The sequence below is a fragment of the Ornithorhynchus anatinus genome, chromosome 15 (genome assembly GCF_004115215.2).
Source record: "Ornithorhynchus anatinus isolate Pmale09 chromosome 15, mOrnAna1.pri.v4, whole genome shotgun sequence".
NCBI lineage: Eukaryota > Metazoa > Chordata > Mammalia > Monotremata > Ornithorhynchidae > Ornithorhynchus > Ornithorhynchus anatinus.
In genome coordinates this window covers 8,407,921-8,425,054 of record NC_041742.1, presented here as the reverse complement: position 1 = coordinate 8,425,054, position 17,134 = coordinate 8,407,921, and the positions used below count along the sequence as shown (strand labels likewise).

At 59.3% G+C, this 17,134-nt stretch overlaps 2 protein-coding genes across 5 annotated transcripts in view; one reads left to right on the top strand and one right to left on the bottom strand.

Moving 5' to 3' along the window:
• Positions 1–5,437, top strand: part of FAM104A (family with sequence similarity 104 member A) — a 21,562-nt gene extending 16,125 nt beyond the window's left edge. For 2 of the 4 annotated variants that reach the window (XM_039914225.1, XM_007657506.3), the window contains exons 3-5: positions 1,904–1,966; positions 3,331–4,404; positions 4,607–5,437. In XM_039914225.1, the coding sequence (XP_039770159.1) occupies positions 1,904–1,966; positions 3,331–3,576 (309 nt within the window). In that variant the 3' untranslated portion in view covers positions 3,577–4,404; positions 4,607–5,437. The remainder of the gene's footprint in view (positions 1–1,903; positions 1,967–3,330; positions 4,405–4,606) is intronic. The other 2 variants (XM_029080091.2, XM_039914224.1) reach the window with 2 other exon arrangements.
• COG1 (component of oligomeric golgi complex 1) lies at positions 4,576–17,134 on the bottom strand. Its single transcript, XM_029080084.2, has 14 exons — positions 16,822–17,134; positions 15,949–16,193; positions 15,325–15,506; positions 13,691–13,864; positions 13,448–13,604; positions 13,064–13,274; positions 12,191–12,961; positions 10,532–10,678; positions 9,165–9,326; positions 8,028–8,155; positions 7,026–7,134; positions 6,211–6,320; positions 5,520–5,598; positions 4,576–4,745 (listed from the first exon to the last, which is right to left on the bottom strand). The coding sequence occupies exons 1-14, from the start codon at positions 17,119–17,121 to the stop codon at positions 4,599–4,601; spliced, it is 2,922 nt and encodes a 973-aa protein (XP_028935917.1). The 5' UTR covers positions 17,122–17,134; the 3' UTR covers positions 4,576–4,598.

Here is a 17,134-nt window from a genome sequence, read left to right as displayed (position 1 = left end):
CATCTATAAAATGGGGATTAAGACTTAGAGCCCAATGTGGGACGTGGACTGTGTCCAGCCTGATTTACTTGTATCTATTCCAGCTCTCAGTACAGTGACTGGCACACAGTAAGAGCTTAACAAATACCATTTAAAAAACCGCAAATAATTGGCCGATCTGGATTAGAACCCAGGTCCTCTGATTCCCAGGCCTGTGTTCTTTCTGCTAGGCCGTGCTGCTTTCACTTGGTGGAAAATGGACAGTTTGGACCTGGTTGAAGCCTTTTTGGCCGGGTGACCTTAGGGTGCTTGTGCCTTTAGCTTCGTTAGTTTGTGGACTGTTTCTGTTTTGTGATGTTGCAATGTCTTACTAAACCCTTTGAGGGACAGTTAATTGTCACGTGTTCCCATGTTTTCAAATACCGAAGAGGCTGTGAGCGTGACCTCGGCATCCTGGGTGATTCAGTGCAAATTATTCTGACCGCGAAACCAGCTGGTCAACTCAGTAGAGTCGGCATTTAAAGCAAGATGTTTACGTGCTTGCAAAAGATAGAGCACGGGCCTGGGAGTCAGAGGACCTGAGTTCTATTCCCGGCTCCGCCGCTCGTCCGGGTGACCTTAGGCAAGTTACTTCACTTCTCTGGGCCTCAGTTACTTCATCTGTAAAGTGGGGATTAAGACAGTGAGCCCCTTGTGGGACAGGGACTGTGACAAACCCGATTATCTTGCATCTACCCCAGAGCTTAGAACTGTGCCTGGCACAGAGTTATTTTTAAAGGGATTACACTTGCTCAGCATCTTTCTGAAACTGGCCCCATTCTGCTGGTAGATGTTTTTAACCTCACTTACACTAGACAACTTGGAAATAACTTGTCAGATGTCAGCCTTATGCCTAAATTAAACTTTCCAAGGAGGAGTGTTGAGGCAGTGTTTGCGTACACATATAGCCTGAGCGCAGAAACTGTCGGAGAGAAATCCTGAGAAGAGAGGTTGGGATTTTACATCCGATAGGCCTGAGGCTCTCAAGAATTCCACGGCCTCTTGAAGAAAGGATTTTCTCTCTCTATTTTTCATGTTTTTGCGTCAAGTATGTATTTGAGATTTCTCCTCTCAGCTCAGAGACAAAATAAAGGGAGTATTCAAATCAAAGCGTCGATGAGACTGTGAGCCCGTCATTGGGAAGGGATTGTCTCTATCTGTTGCCGAATTGTACATTCCAAGTGTTTAGTACAGTGCTCTGCACATAGTAAGTGCTCAATAAATACTGTTGAATGAATGAATGACACTACATGGCTAGCCAGACCGGGAACCAGAAGCCCCGTCTTACACTGTGAAATGTCTGCTAGGAATTGCTATTCGGTTTATATTATTTCCGAGATATTTCTGCTAAAACTTAGCCTGGGAACAAAGAGTAATTAAGATGAGAAACTACTGCTTTCTCTTCCAGCTGGCATTGCTTGGTCACCCATATTTTTCTTCTGGCAGACACCTTAGATGCTTGGAATTCCGGTTCACCCTTCTTGGTTAAATCTTGGACCTCTCCTGATACTGGAATTGGTTGTTAGCACTATGGCTTTCCAAACTCTGTTCTTCGGCCTGAAAGGTCCACACGGTTCTAGTGGCAGTGAAAAGTTCAATTTTCTTATCCCGTGCAGCACCTTTTTGGCACCTTTTAAAAGTGAAATGAAGCTGGATTTTATTTTATTTTTAATTCAAATTTGGGTTGCTCTCCCATTGAGTACCTAAGATGTCCTTTTTTCTTTTTTTTTTTTTTTAAACCCCTGTGCTCTAATGTAGGGCTCCATTTTTAAACCTCCCAACCCTCACTTTGTAATTATAGGGGTTGGGTCTGAAATGTTCACATTTGAGTGAAAACTTGATTGTTATTAGCGACTGATGACCGTTCTCACCTTTCATTTTTCAGACAGTGCCTGTAACGAGAAACAGTAAAGAAAACAGACTAAGAGGAAACAAAGCATACAGCGCGGTGGGTTTCGTATCCCAAGCAGCAAGCGTACCTTGGGAGGATGCTTCCGTTCTCTCCCGTGGTCTGGGAGAATCTCTTGGCCAGGCTGCCTACCCGTACCCGTTTGCTCTATTGCCAGTCTGGAAGGGTTTTCCTGCTTCCATTTGCCCTGCCTCGAAAATGGTGCGAGCCCCCGTGTAAGATTTGTATTTATTGCAGCTGCCAGACCATTCTGATGGCCCACCTGAGCTCTGTTTCCTGAGTTGTGTTTTTTTTACTCGGGGGCAAAGGTTGTGGAAGTGGGGAAGTTGGGGTAGGGGGGGAGGTGGGGCTAGATGCCCTCCTTGGTGGCACCCACTGAAATGTGTGCCATGTGGTCTAAAGTCTGAGTCTGAATTTTTCAGCCGTCCACTCCTCGCGTGTTCCTCCCCCTACTCGCACCGCGTCAGGGGGCACAAGCGAGTCCCCCATCCGCCCGGGTTGGTGTTTTCCCTCTTCAGAGGGAGGCACGGAAAACCGCTGCCGACGACCCTACCGAGTCGGCCTCGTCCCAAACCCGGCAGCCCAACACGGGCGTCCGGAGCGGGCGACCTCACCGCCCCCCAGCTCGCAATAAGGGAAGAGATGAAGCCGGCCAGGCCCACCATGCCCACTCCGGACGGCCACCACAGGCTCAGTTTAGCTCTCTCACGCGTGCTTAGGTCAGGCTGACCTGGAACCATGTGATCTGGGGCAGATTTTAGCCCCTTGATCCACAACGGGGCCTACATCCGAGCATGGGCTTTGGAGTCAGGGCTCATGAGTTTGAATCCCAGCTCTGCCACTTGTCGGCTGTGTGACTGGGCAAGTCACTTGACTTTTCTGTGCCTCAGTTCCTTCATCTGTAAAATGAGGATTAAGACTGTGAGCCCCACGTGGGACAACCTGATTCCCCTATGTCTACCCCAGCGCTTAGAACAGTGCTGGGCACATAGTAAGTGCTTAACAAATACCAACATTATTATCCCCTCCCCGCCAGAACTCTACTCTGGAAAGGATCCACGCCCTCATGCTTTTTCCCCCCTCAGGCGCGCGCTCACTGTGAGCTGACCAGAGCAACTGAGCGGGACCTGTTGGATGTTATAGTGTACTCTCTCACAAGCTCAGTGCAGCGCTCGGCACGCCCAAAGCGCTCAGTAAATACGAACGAACGAAAGGTGCCTGCCCTAGGTCCCCCCCCCCCCCCAAAGCTGGCGGGGGGGCCCAATCGCTGGAGGGACAGGGGCGAAGGTCCGGTCTCTTCACCGGGCTGGGAGCGTCCCCATCTAAAGACCCTGGCGGTCACGATGTCCCCTCTCAGTCCACGCGTTCTCTCTCTCTCTCTCTCTCTCTCTCTCACCCCGCAGTCTTCAAGCAGCGAGAGCGGAGGCAGCAGCAACAGCAGCAGCAGCAACAGCAGCATCAACAGCCCTGACAGAGCCAGCGGCCCAGAAAGCAGCCTCAACCGGATCACGGCGGGGTCCAGCCCCGACCCGCCCCCGTCCTTCCACGAGCCGTCCGCACTCTGCCAGGGCCCTTACTTCCACATCAACCAGATCCTGAAGGAGGCCCACTTCCACAGCCTACAGCACCGGGGCCGACCACCCACATGACGGACGGGCAGTTCCTTGCCTTCTGTGAAGGGACAGCACTGTGCAGATTTCATATTTCGACTTAAAAAGGAAAAAAAAAAGTTTGTTTAAAAATTGCACAAAAGACGCCTGTTGGCTTTTTGGTCTATATTTGAAATAACGGGCTGACAGGCGATTGTTTACTTGTGGTTTTGCTGCACTATTGCCATTTCCAAGGGGCTTTGAAGCGATTTTTCTAAGATTCTTTTCAGGGTAGGGGAGTCGAATCTTCGTCCGGGTAGGAGGAAGCCACAACCGCGTGTCAAGAGTCCGTGTTTCGTCCCGTTTTAGCTTGAAGTCCAAATCTGTCACTTGGCGACTTAATGCTTTTATGTCAGGAGTCCTTCAAAACAGGGAAGCTTTACTGTTTTCGTGGGCTTTTTTTGTTTTCGTTTTTTTAAATTCAATAAACGAGGTTCTAGTTTCCGTGGAAGCCACCCATTTAGTTCCTTCCCCCAGGTTTAAAAAGCCCGATCCTTTCAGTCTTGCACTGAAGTCGAAACTACCATCCTACCTCTCCTTCCGCAGCTGGCCTCAAACTGCCCGTCCAGGGGAGAATGGGTCTCTAAGACATCACCCTGGGCCCCGATTTGATTTTGCGACGATGCTAGGCGTCCGGTGCCGGCTAAGAGGCGGACACGTTGCACGATGGGGCGAGAGGGATTCGGGCCGGAGGTGGCTCTGTCTCCGATAATCAGACCCGGGGGGGTTCGGGTTGCAGCTTCAGACGAGCTCACGTGATCATTCCGTCTCTTTTGCAGCTAGTAGACTGAGGGCGAGATGACGAGCGGGAAGGAGACAACTCCAGACGTAAGCTGGCATTTAAGATCGTGGGGACCGTGGAGGTTGGAAGGGTGAGGGGCGACTTGCAGCGTTTGACACTTAACCGCCTCCCGGCCCCCAGGATGCCTGCCGTTTGAAAGCACAGGAGCGGAGGCCGCTGTTGAAGAATACCATCCCATTGATTTAGACGGAGACGGCCTCATTTTACTTATTTATTTTTTTTATTTAGTCATACCGGAGAGCCAACCCAGTTTGAACAGCGATGGCGTGGCTGCGTCTTCCTCCTCGGTGGCGAGCTGCCTGAACAGAGAGCCGGGCCGCGATGCGTCGTCATCCGCTCGGGTGAGCGCCGGAGCCGCCGCCTGCCACTGGAGGAGAAAGGAAAGTAGCGACTTTTACCCAGCGCGTCCTGGGGGTCGCCTACGCTCCCGCCACAGGCAGCGGGACGATTAAGACGCCAGTCTGGGAGGGAGGCCAGGCTTGTTGACAGGTGAGATGAGAATGCTCGGCTTGCTCCAGGACCAGAGCAGTGAAGGAAATACCTTAGGCAACGAGACTGATTTTTCTCCCTTGCCCCCGGGGAGGAGGGCCCGAGGGGCCGGGCGACGTCTCCGCCCCACCCAATGCACCTGTGGCCTAGGCGGAATTAGGTTTTGGGTAATCTATACTGCACCCTCCCCTAAAGGCTAAGGGATGACAACCCCGTGTCACAGTCCTCCAACGTGCACAACCCCGGGTTGTGAATCCAAGGGGGAGGTTAAAGAAGCGAGTTCGGCGTCACTCAAGTACTTCGAGCAAGCGATAAGCTCCCGGCTTGAAACTGGGTCGGCTCCACCGACTTGCTCCTCCGACCCTATCGGTCAGCGCGAACCAATCCCGGCTCGTGTGGATTTTTCGACGGCACGGGCCACCTAGGAGCCCGTTCCCACTGTGAGGTTTGTTGGATGTGTCCAAGTCTGAAGGGAGCGTCTTTGGATGCACCTGTGAGCTCAGTCTAGTAAGATCTTGTACTTGTATTGCGCCGCCATTAAAAGCAGCATTAGTGCATTTTGTCATGTCACGTGCCAGTCCCTGCGTGGCTTTCGGGTGGGAGGAGGAGACGGGCCGGACGCGGAGGATTTGAGTCGCCCTTTTTCCCTCACCTGGGTTTTGGGTTCCGTGTCCCGGCCGCTTGACTTCGCCGTGCGGGAACTAGTCATGCTGAGAGGCAGGAGGCCGAACCTTTAAGACAGACGGAGGAGCTGAAGCCCAAGTGGATCCCGTCGACGGCACTGTCGACCCCTGGCTCGGGCCCTCCCTTCTGCTTGGAACTCCTCTCCCCTTCCTCAAAAGCCCTACTAAAAAAATCACATTTCCCCCCAGGAGCCTCTCATCTCCCCCCCCCTTCCACATCACCTTTGCACTTGAACCTACAGCCTTATACTCGGTCGCGTTCCGTACTGGCAGTTTAATGTCTGCCTCCTCCTCTACTCTGTAAGATTCTCGTGGGCGGAGATGGTGCCTACCAAGTCCTTTGTGCTCTCTCAAGCGCAAAATACAGTGCTCTGTACAGCGAGGCCTGAGCTAGCACTGACGGACACACTGATCATCACCACTGGTACTGATTCAGCGTTTATTGTGTGCGGAGCACTGTACTAAGCGCTTGGGGGAGAGTGTGAAACAAAAGAGTTGGCAGGCATGTTCCTTGCCCGCAATGAGCTTACAGCCTAGAAGGCGGGGAGAGAGGTGAATATAAATGTTATATTGATGAGATGGGGTGTGTCTGTGTGTGGGTATGGCGGGGAGGGGGGCAAGCCAACTGGGACGATCAAAGCCAAGCCCCCCCCTCATTACCTGATCTGGCTGGCTGCCAAGGGCAGGATGTTGTGGGGTTCCTGGGAGTTGAAGGGGCCGGTCCGAGCGCCGAACTGATTCTCGGTCCCCGCCAGCAAGCCAAAGAGAACCTGTGCAAGAGGAATTGGGGAATTGGGGAGGGGGGAAGGCAGGAGATGGAGGAGAGAAGGGAAAGGCTGAATCAACTGCTCCAGCCCGGTCTCTCTCGGCAGCTGGGTGAGTCACCCCAACTTACTCGTGCTAGGGAAGTTGGGAAGGCGAGCGGGCTCAGCCCACCTCTCATCTGTCTCCCCCCCGCTGCCGCTGATGAGCGCGGGGCCTGGGAGTCAAAAGACCTGGGGCCCAGTTCCAGCTCTGCCCCTCGTCGGCTGGGTGACCTGGGGCAAGTCATTTCACTTCTGGGCCTTCGTTCCTTATCCTGGAAAATGGGGGTTCAACACCCGCTCTCCCCGTGACTGTGAGCCCAAGGTGGGGGGCTGAGGGCTGTGTTTAATCTGATTGTATTCAGAACGTGGCACGGGCCTCGTCACCCGACATGGGTTTTAACCCTCAACTCGTCATGCCTCAACTGTTACGGCCTCCAGGGCAGATGTGTATTAGGCAGCGTCCGCCGCCCGCGGTCCTAACCGATTCGATCGCCCAGAGCCGCCGTGATTAGCTCTCCGCTGGTAGGCTCACCCTGCTCCTGACTGATCGTGGCCCTCGCGGGTAGGCGGCGGCGACTTCTGCCCGGTTCTGGACCAGAAAGCCACCCCCGGGAGGGCCAGAAGCAGACCGACCCCCCTCCCGCGCCCCCTCCCCCAGCCTCGACTCACCGAGGTTCGCTGCACCAGCCGACCGAGGTTGCTGTTTAAGTGTGGAGTGAAGACATCCAGGTCAAACGGGTCAATGAGTCCTTCGAGGAAGTCTACTGCCTTCTCGAGTCTGGAACCAGATGTTGGCAAGCCTTAATGGTTTTTGTTTGTTTGTTTCTGGTACTTGTTAAGCGTGTACTATATGCCGGGTGCTGTTCTGAGCGCTGAGTTAGAAGGTTCAAGTTAATCGGGTTGGACACAGTCCTGTCCCAAATGGGGCTAACAGTTTGTTCATTTGTTCGATCGTATTTGAGTGCTTACTGCATGCAGAGCACTGGAGGCCTCTTTCGTGGATCGAGGGCTACGGTACTCATATGCACACGCCTAGATACAGCAGGAATAGCGACATGTTTGCCGGGGCCCGCGGCGGCCTCCCAGCCTCTTTCCTCACTGATCACCGCTATCTTGCCTTGCGGATTTTCTCCTACAACCCAGCTCGCTCCCTCTGCTCCTCTAATGCTAAATTACTGTTCCTACTTGATCTCTTCTATCTCACCTGATCCCTTGCCCATGCCCACCCCCTCCGGCCTAGAACTCCATCCTCGCTTCACATCTGACAGACCATCACTCCCCTCTCCCGCTCCAAAGCCTTATTAAAAGCCCATCTCCTCCAAGAGGCCCTCCCTAGCTAAACCTTCATTTTCTCCACTCCCTCTCCCTTCTGCACTACCCCTGCACTTGCTATTCATCCCACCCTAACTCCACAGCATTTACCGACCTATCTTTTAATATCTGTCTCCCTCTCTAGACTGGTTAAATTCCTTGAAGGCAGGGAACACGTCCACCGACTCTGTTAAACTGTACTCTCCCCAACCTCTTAACACCGTGCTCTGCACACAGTAAGCCCTCCATCAACAGGACCGATCGGTTAATGGGAAACACGGTTCGGAACCACCACCAGCACTCAATCCTTTCCATGGTTCGGGAGCCGGGAGAAGCCCCGACGGACCAGCAGCGCGGTACCTGGGGTCGGGTTTGCTTCTGCTGCCTTTGAGCTCGTCGGTCTTGGACGTCAGCATGGCGTTGAGGTAGCGCAGGTCGTAGAGGAGCTGCAGGGCGCGGTTCTGGGTCATCGGAAACCCGCCGTCCTTCTGCAGGTCGGCCCCCACCGGGGGGAGGGCAAAATAATTACAGATTTAATATGTCAGTCGGTCGCAGGCTTTGCTCCTCTAACAACTTGGGTCTCGAGTTCTTCCTTGCCACTGTCACCTTGCTCACGCCCTCCATCCGAACGCATCTTCAAATGGCATCTCGTCGAGGAAGCCTGCCTTAACATCTCATCTCCCCACCCCTTCTTTTCCCTCCCTTCCGCATCAGCCATGCACTTGACCGCATTCCCCCTAATAATAATAATGGTATTTGTTAAGGCCTTACTGTGTGCTCGAGTACCGTACTAAGCGCTGGAGTGGATATAAGCAAATGGGGTTGGAGAGAGTCCCTGTCCACAGGGGACTCACAGTCGCAATTCCCATTTTGCAGACGAGGGAACTGAGGCCCAGAGAAGCGAAGTGGCTTTGCCAAAGTCCCACAAGAGGCAGGCGGCACAGCTGAGATTAGAACCCACAACCTTTTGACTCTCAGGTCCCTGCTCTATCCCTCCCCCACAGCACCTCTGTAATTCATTTTAACGTCCGTCTCCCCTGCGAGACCGTAAGCTCCTCGAGGGGTGGGGATTGCGTCTACCTCTTCCGTTCTAAGCATTCAGGACAGCGCTCTACACGGAGTAGGCGCTCAACAGATACTATTAGAGGAACGCTGGCCGCCACGGAAGGGCTTCCTTCTTCTCTTCTAACAGCTCGGCCCTATGGAGTCATACTTTGTGATGAAGAGCCCCGTGACAGGCACGAAGAATAGCTGGCTGGCTATCGGGGTAGGCTCAAGCTTGACTCTCCCAGGTAAATGGAATGTGTCTGTTTACTGTTATATTGTACCCTCATAGGCGCTTAGTAGCCTTGCGCACGGTAAGTGCTCGATAAATGCGACGAACAGCTAGCCAACGCTGGGACCACCTCCGCACCGAAAGACCCTCCCCCACCCCCCAAAGGGTTGGAGCCTTTGAGCGGCAGGGGGTCCCCGGGGGAGGCGGGCTCCAGGCCCTACCTTGCTCTGCCGGCTTTGGGCGAGCTTGTCGAAGCCGGCCAGCACCTCCGCCAGGCAGCCCCGGAGCAGCTCCTGCAGGGTGGAGGGTGGCAAGGCCTGGCCGCCCACCCGGTTCACTTCTTGGCACAGGCTGAACAGGAGCGTCTGGACGGGCCAGGAGGGCTGGGAAAAGACAACGGCGGTTACCCGCGGGCGGGACGCCGACCGGGGACCTGGCAAACCGCCCGGACCCCCGCTGACTCGAGTGGGGACAGCGGACGTTCGGGCCAAGAGATCTCAGGGCCTCCTCGCGCAGAGGGGCGTCTGTTTCTGTTCCCACCCCAGCAGGGGTAAAAAAGACTCGGCTCCCTGGGGACCAGGGCTCCGCCGGGACAGGCTTCTTTCCCTTTCGGGCCTTTGGGAAAGAGAATAACCCAAGGGAGAAGCTCTTGGGGCCCTGTAGACTTTGTTGTGGGCAGGGAATGTTTCTGTTTATTGGTGTATTATACTCTCCCATGCGCTTAGTACAGCGCTCTGCAGACAGTAAGCGCTCAGTAAATTCGATTGACCGTCAGTGCCAACCTCGGTTCGGTTACTCCGGGCCCACCGGGCGCTAAGTCGGTTCCTGCTGGAGGAAGAGGAGGAAGGGGCACTCTGCTCAAATGCTACTAGCTCCGCGAGCCGCCGTTGGGTTGAGGCAGTGAGCACAGGGGAAATGAGCACAGGCCGGGGGGTCGGCAGACCTGGGTCTTAACCCTGTTCTGCCTCTCCCCTGCTAAGTGACCTTGGGCGAGTCACGACTCGGCTGTGCCTCACGTTCTTCCTCAGTAAAATGGTGATCAAATACCCATTCTCCCTCCCGCTCAGACCGTGAGCCTTACGTGGGGCAGGGACTGTATCCGACCCGAATGCCTCTGTCACAGGGCTTGGCACACAGTAGGCGCTTAACTGATACCAGTTAGCATTATTTTCTTTTCATGGTATTTGTTAAGCGCTAACTGTGCGTCAAACACTCTTCTAAGCACTGGGGTAGGTCCAGGCTCCTTACGTCGGACACAGTCCCTGCCCCGCAAGGGGCTCACGGTCTAGGTAGGAGGGAGAATGGGTATTAAATCCCCATCTGACAGTTGAGGAAAGAGGCACAGAGAAATGGAGTAACTTGCCCGAGGTCCCACGACGAGGACGTGGCAGAGCTAGGATGAGAACCCAGGTCCTCTGATTCCGAGGGCTGTGCTCTTTCCACTTGGCTAAGCTGCTTTAGTCTTACGTTTATCCAGCTTCCCAGGCCGGGAAGAAGGGAGAGGGCACGCAAGGCAGCAGGGAAGCAGTTCCCGCTGGCGGTGACGGATTCTCGGCCCCCGGGCGAGGCCGGGGGGCTCCCGACCCACCTGCGCGGGGAGCCGGATGCGGGACGTGACGCTACTCCCGGACTCCGTCTCCTCCTGGATCTCGATTTCATCCCAGCTGGTGGCGGCGGCCAAGATGGAGCCGGGGTCGTCCAGGAGCAGCGACTGGGTGAAATCACGCCCCAGGCCCTGCCAAAGGAAGCGGCCGGTCACCCCGAGGCGCCGAGGCAGACGGCCCGAGTGACAGCCCCGGTGCCAACTTGCCGGCCGCCCCCCGATTGCCAATGGAGGAACGGCTGTGGCATCGGGTCCTCCCAGGCCGGCACCCCACCCCCCGCCAACCCTGCTCCTCCTCCTCGCCGGATCCGCTGCCCGAGACAAGTAAGTACATGCGGATAAACGTGATAGAATTGCCCACTCCCCTAGGGGAATGCTGGGCACCACCCCAAGTCAAGCAGCATGGCCCAGTGGGTAGAGCCCGCGCCTGGTAGACAGGTGGTCATGGGTTCTAATTCCGCCTCTGCCCCTTGTTTGCTGAGTGACCTCTGCCAAGTCGCTTCATTTCACGTGGGACAGGGACTGCGACCGGCCTGATTTGCTTGTATTCACCGCAGTGCTCAGTACAGTGCCTGACACATAGTAAGCGCTTAAATACCACTATCATCATCTCGGGCCCCCTTCCGTTGAAACCACAGTCTCCTTCCGGCATTGTGGTGGAGGGTGCCGGGGGGGAGAGCTGGCTCAGTCACGTGGGACTCCGCAGCGGGAAGGAACGGGGTGCTGGGAGTCGGGGGCCCGGCTTCTGAGGCCGGCGCCGCTAGTGTATGCTGTTTGGCCCCGGGGGAGTCGCCTCGCCTGGCGTCAGTTTCCCATTCCCCACCCCCACAGACTGTGAGTCCCGGGTGAGGCGGGGACTGTGGCCAATCTGATGATCTCGTGGAGCTACGGGCAGCGCTGGGCACACAGGGCTTGACAAGCGCCACCGATCGTTTCGGCCATCAAACCGGGCTTGAGGTCACGGGGCCGGTAGCGCCGATGCCATTTTGTAGATGGGCCCCCCGGGCCCCGGGTCTGGGCCGGCTCTCCCCTCGTGTCCGGCTGAGGTCCCGGGGTGCGGGACCGCTACAGTCAGTGTCCGGGAGGCCCGGCCCGGACTCGGGAAGCCCCGGAGCCGCCTTCCTCCGACAGGAAAGGATCCGAGAGAGGCTGCTTTCCTGCTGCAGAGGAGCCACCGAGGTGGGGAGCACGGGGAGGAGAAAGCAGTTCATTATGGGCAGGGAACTGTCATTCTGTTGTTGATAACACTACAGATAATAACTGTGATAGCTGTTAAGCCCTGACTATACATATACCCCAGGCACTAGAGTAAGCTCTGGGGTGGATACGAGCAAATGGGGTTGGACGCAGTCCCTGCCCAAAGTGGGGTTCACCGTCTCAATCCCCCTCGTACAGATGAGGGAACCGAGGTCCAGAGAAGTGAAGTGACTTGTCTAAGGTCACCCAGCAGACGAGCGGCGGGGCTGGAGTTAAAACCCATGACGTCTGACCGCAGGCCGGTGCTCTATCCGCGACGCGTGCTTCTCTATCGTGTTGTACTCTCACTACGGTGCTCTGCACTCGGTCGATACCATCGGCTGACCGACTGGAGAGGGAAAGGGAGGAGGAGATATGGCTCCGGAGAAGGGCCGGGACCCTCCTTACTTCCACGACAGCCGAGCTCCAGACCCGGTATCCCGCCAGGCTCTGCTGCAGGAGGTCCTCTTTAACTTCCTGCCACGGGGCCCAGATGGGATCGACCTCCTGGACTTTGCCCTTGGCCGGCTTCTTGCCCGCCCAGGGCTCGCGGGCGGGTCCGTCGGGGCCGCCCGATTTCCCCAGCACGCAGCGCTTCAGATGTGGGCAGAGCTCCGCCAGCGACTGGCAGAGGCGGGCCAGGAAGAGGACGGCGGCGAGCTGGGGGCCACGGAGGGCCCCGGGCCCCACGCGCGGCTCGGCCTCGGCCCGCCTAAGCTCCTCCCGCACGCGGCCGAGGAGGTGGCGGACGCAGCCCCCGCACTGGTCCCGGAGCAGCCCCTCCACCGTGCCCGCGTCGGCGTAGCGGTCGAAGGCGGAGCCGGCCCGCGGCGGGGAGGCCGGGCCGGGGGCCGGAAGGTAGGACCCCAGGTCCTCCAGCTTGGCCGCGAGCTCCGAATCCAGGGCGGAGCAGAAGGCCTGCACGCAGGGACTCAGGGCCCGGGCCTTGAGGGCCAGCCCGCCGGGGGCCAGCTGGCCGCGGTGGGCCACGCCGACCCAGGCCGCGTCCGCCGCCAGGTCCCCGGGGCTCTCCGACCACAGGAACAGGGACATGTCGTGCTCCGAGTGGGCGGCCTTGGGCTGGGGGCCGGACGGCCCGGCTTCCACCTCCCGCAGGGCGGCTGCCAGGAGCTCCTCGGCGCGGGCCGAGATGGCGGCGAAGCCTTCTTCCGTCAGAGTCTGAGGACGGAGAGAAGCGGAGAGGGTCAGTGGTCGCCGCGAAGGCGCGCGCGAGAGAGACGGAGGCGCGAGGGAGGGAGGGAACCCGGGGCGCCGGCCCACCTGTAAACGATCGAGGAACAGCTGCCGCATGAGGTCTTCCCAGACCAAGAGGGGCCGGTTCAGCACCCGCCGGCACAGCGTCGCCCAGCCGTGCCTCACGGACTCGCTGGACAGGGACTCCCACACGCCGTCCCGGATCCCGGCCAGCCCTCTGAGGCTCTTCACGTACACCAGCAGGCTGCCGACCCCGACCCCGATGTCGTCGTGGCACCTGCGAGCCCACGGTTGCCCCGGCGTGAGCCCGGCTGCCGGACGTCAGCGTCGCTTCGTCCGGGACCGTCCGCCCGGCCCCCCGACTCTCCCCCAGCTGGACCGCCCTCATCTTCCTGCGGGCGGGGAGACGGTGCCCCCCGACGCCCTCGTGCCCTCCCGAGCGCAGCTTACGTGTCGATCCATTTCTGGAGAGTGTCCCTCAGGTAGTCGTGGCTGATGGGGTGGGCCAGGGTCCTCAGGGTGGGCTGGAACTCCACCACGGACTCGGGCAGGTGCTTGAACCAGCTACAAAGCTTCAGCTCCTCCTTCAGAAGGCCCAAGCCCTTCCCTGGACGGAGGGGCGGCCCCAAGTGAGGTTCCGCCCGGATCCTGGGACCCCCCCACCCCCTCCCGCCCCCCGGCCGAGGTGCTCGCCTGCAGGTTGCCGTTGCCCCGTGGCCGTCTCCAGCGTGGAGAGGAGCAGGCCGCAGGGTAGGGCCGGGTCGGGCGGCTGGCCTTCGGGCAAGGTGTAGAAGAGGGCGTGGGCCTGGTACAGCGTGGTGGACAGCAGCTCCACTAATGCGCACACCTGAGCCTTTATGCCGGCACCTGCGCGGAAAGGCCACCTTCCTCAGACGAGCCCCCAGTCAGGCCGTCGTATGGGCCGAGCGCTTAACGTGCGCAGAGCACCGTACGCAGCGCTCGGGAGCGGTTAGGCCCCGGGCCCCGGCGTCAGAGGGACCCGGCTGCTCGTCTGCTTCCGAGACTCGGTTCCCTCAGCCGTAAATTGGGGATTAAGACCGTGAGCCCCGTGTGGGACGGGGACCGAGTCCGACCCCATTTGCTTGTGTGGACCCCAGCGCGTAGTACAGCGCCGGGCTCCTGGAAGGCGCTTAAATACCTCTAAAGAAAAAGGGTCGCTGACTGCCCCTTGAACCTTCTCTCTCATTTATCAGGCGGGTTCCAGGCCGACGGGGAGCCAGCTGGGACTCAAGTGGCCGGGCCCGGGGTAAGAGTCGGAGCCTGAGCGCAGGTGGGACCCAGAGCAAGGGGAGCAATGACGCACAACCCGGTCTATGCAACCGTGTCGAGATGCTGGGGAGGATCTCTTGACAAGCGGTACGCTGGAAGGTGGTCCAGCAAAGCGGGAGAGGAGCGGGCGGTCAAATAATAATAACCGTGCCCATTGGTAAGCGCTTACTTGGTGCCAGGCACCGTACGAAGCGCAGGGGTGGATACGAGGTAATCGGGTTGAACCCGGTCCCTGTCCCACTCTGGGCTCACGGGCTTCATTCCCATTTTACCGATGAGGTAACCGAGGCCCAGAGAAGTCAAGTGACTTGCCCAAGGTCACCCAACAGACAAGTGGAGGAGGCGGGATTAGAACCCAGGACCTTCCGACGCCCAGGCCGGCGAGTTCCATCAGAAAGCAGAGTCTGGCTGCGGTCCATCCTGAGAAGGGAGCACCGCCAATGACGGTAGGGAACGGTCTGGTTTTAAGGTAGGTAAGCGCTTACTACGTGCCGGGGACTCTGGTGAGCGCTGGAGTCGATAGAAGGTTGTCAAGTTGGACAGTCCCTGTCCCACACTGGGCTCACAGTCTTCATTTCCACTTTTACAGGGGAGGTGACTGAGGCCCAGAGAAGTCACCCAGGTCACCCAGCAGGTGAGCTGCAGAGCCAGGAGGGCTTTGAAGGTGGGGAGAGTAACTGTTTATTCATTCGATGGTATTTATTGAGCGCTATGTGCAGAGCACTGTACTGAGCGCTTGAAAAGTACAATTCGGCAACAGATAGAGACCGTGCCTGCCCGACGACGGGCTCAGGGCCTAAATGGATGGGAGGGGAGGTGTCGCAGGACGCGGGCAAGGGGGGGTTGGTGGCGAGAGAGATGAGAGGGAGGCAGAGTGAGAAGGTCGGCGTCAGCGGAGCCAAGGGGGCAGGTTGGGTTGAGGGAGGAGGGCAGCGATCCACCAGAGCGGGACAGAAGGGGCTCCTGGCCGAGACGGGGAGTCGGGCACGGCGATCCCCCCGCCCCCGGGGAAGGAAGGGGAAAGACGCCCCGCTCACCGTGGTGCGGCTCGTTGAGCAGCTGCTGGATGGCCGCCTTGCGGGCCAGCAGGAAGTCCGTCAGGGCCTGGCGCGGAGAACTGTCCTCCAGGAGCATGACGGAGCACAGGGCCTCGGCCACCGCCTGGTCGGCTACGGCTCGGCCCCGCAGCAGCTGCTTGCTCTCGCGGAGGATGGTGGAGCTGCGGGGAGGACACACAAAGGACAGGGTACCACCCTGCGCCCGCCACCGCCCTCCCCCTTCTCGACGACGCCGGGGGTAACGGTGCCATCCGCGGAGCGCTCAGGTGACGGGGCAGCGCGCTAAGCACGGGGCGCGGGAGTCGGAGGAGCCGGGTTCGAACCTCCGCCGCGGGACCCCGCCCGTGTCACCTCTCTGTGCCTCGGTTCCCTCGGCTGTAAATCGAGGACTAAGACGGGGAGCCCCAGTGTGGGACGCGGACTGGGTCCCACCCGGCGAGCCTGTGGGTATCGTGCTCTCCCAAGCGTTCGGGACAGCGCTCCGCACTCAATAAACGCGAGTGCACCGAATGAACTGTACAGCGCCCGGCACCTAGCGAGCACTTAACAAATGCGAAGGAAGGAAAAAGGACCCCCCTCCCCAGGGGGTGCCGCCCGGGTTACCGGAAGTGGGCGGCGGCGGCCACCTGACGGACGAGGATGGGGAAGCGGGCGAGGACGGGGCTGTAGCGGGCGGCCGAGGCGTCGAGCCGCAGGAGGCCGTGGAGGGAGCGGCAGAGCAGGTGGAGCCGCGTGGCCTGCAGGTAGCGGGTGGCCTCCACGGAGCTCCAGATCCTCTCGGGGATTTCCAGCAGCAGCCCGATCTGGGCGGCCAGGCTGTAGAACCGGTCCTGGGCCGGGCCCGGGGCCTGCGGGGCACGGACCGCCCGAAGGCGGCAGGTCCCGCTGAGCCCAGGGTGGTGGGGGCCGGGGCGCTGGGCTCTCAGCGGGCATCTGGCTCTGCTGAGGGGCCTGGGGGGTGGGGCTCTGCTCACCCCGGTGCCCCCGGGGGGCTGAGCTCTGTGCACCTGGGTGGTTCTCAGCAGAGATCTACTCACCTGGGGACCCCGAGGGCTGGGACTCTGCATCCCTGGGGGCTTGTCAGCAGGGATCCCCTGCATCCTGGGGGTCCCGGGGGGGGGGGCAGAGCTCTGCACCCCTGGGGGGTTGCCAGTGAGGATCCGCTCACCTGGCGGTCATAGGGGCAGAGCTCTGCACCCCTAGAGGGCTGTCAGCAGGGACCTGCTCACCTGGGGCGTCCAAGGGAGTGGAGCTCTGCATTCCTGGCAGGTTGTCAGCAAGGATCTGCTCACCTGGGGGTCCCCGAGGGGCGGAGCTCTGCACCCCTGGGGGGTTGTCAGCAAGGACCTGCTCAGCTGGGGGTCCCCGGGGGGCGGAGCTCTGCACCCCTGGGGGGTTGTCAGCTGAGATCTGCTCAGCTGGGGGTCCCGGGTCGCCGCGGGTGGGGGATCAGTGGGGCGTGTGCGCGGTGGTCACCTGGCGGGCGTCGGGGTCCGGGGTCCGGGGGTGCGTGCCCGGGGCGAGGCGGGCGCAGCGGCGGTCGGTGAGCTGCACGGCGCGGAGGAGGCCGGCGGCGCAGCGCCGCATCTGCCCGATGGCGTCGGCCGCCTCGATCAGGTCGCGGTACCGCTCGCCCACCATCTGCCGCAGCTCCTCCTTCTTCTGCTCGATCTCCGCCCGCACCCGCCGCTCCAGCCCGCGGATCTCCTCGGCGCCGCGGGCCTCGAACAGCGCCGTGGGGTCCCGCAGCTCCGCCAGCGCCGACATCCCCGCCATGGCAGCCCGCTCC

Coding starts and splice junctions, on each gene's coding strand:
- COG1 (XM_029080084.2), bottom strand. CDS start 17,121: ATGGCGGGGATGTCGGCGCTGGCGGAGCTGCGGGACCCCACGGCGCTG. Junction 15,507..15,948: donor GCCGCCGCCGCCCACTTCCG/GTAACCCGGGCG, acceptor TCCTCCCCGCAG/CTCCACCATCCTCCGCGAGA. Junction 13,275..13,447: donor CTCCAGAAATGGATCGACAC/GTAAGCTGCGCT, acceptor GTGGGCTCGCAG/GTGCCACGACGACATCGGGG.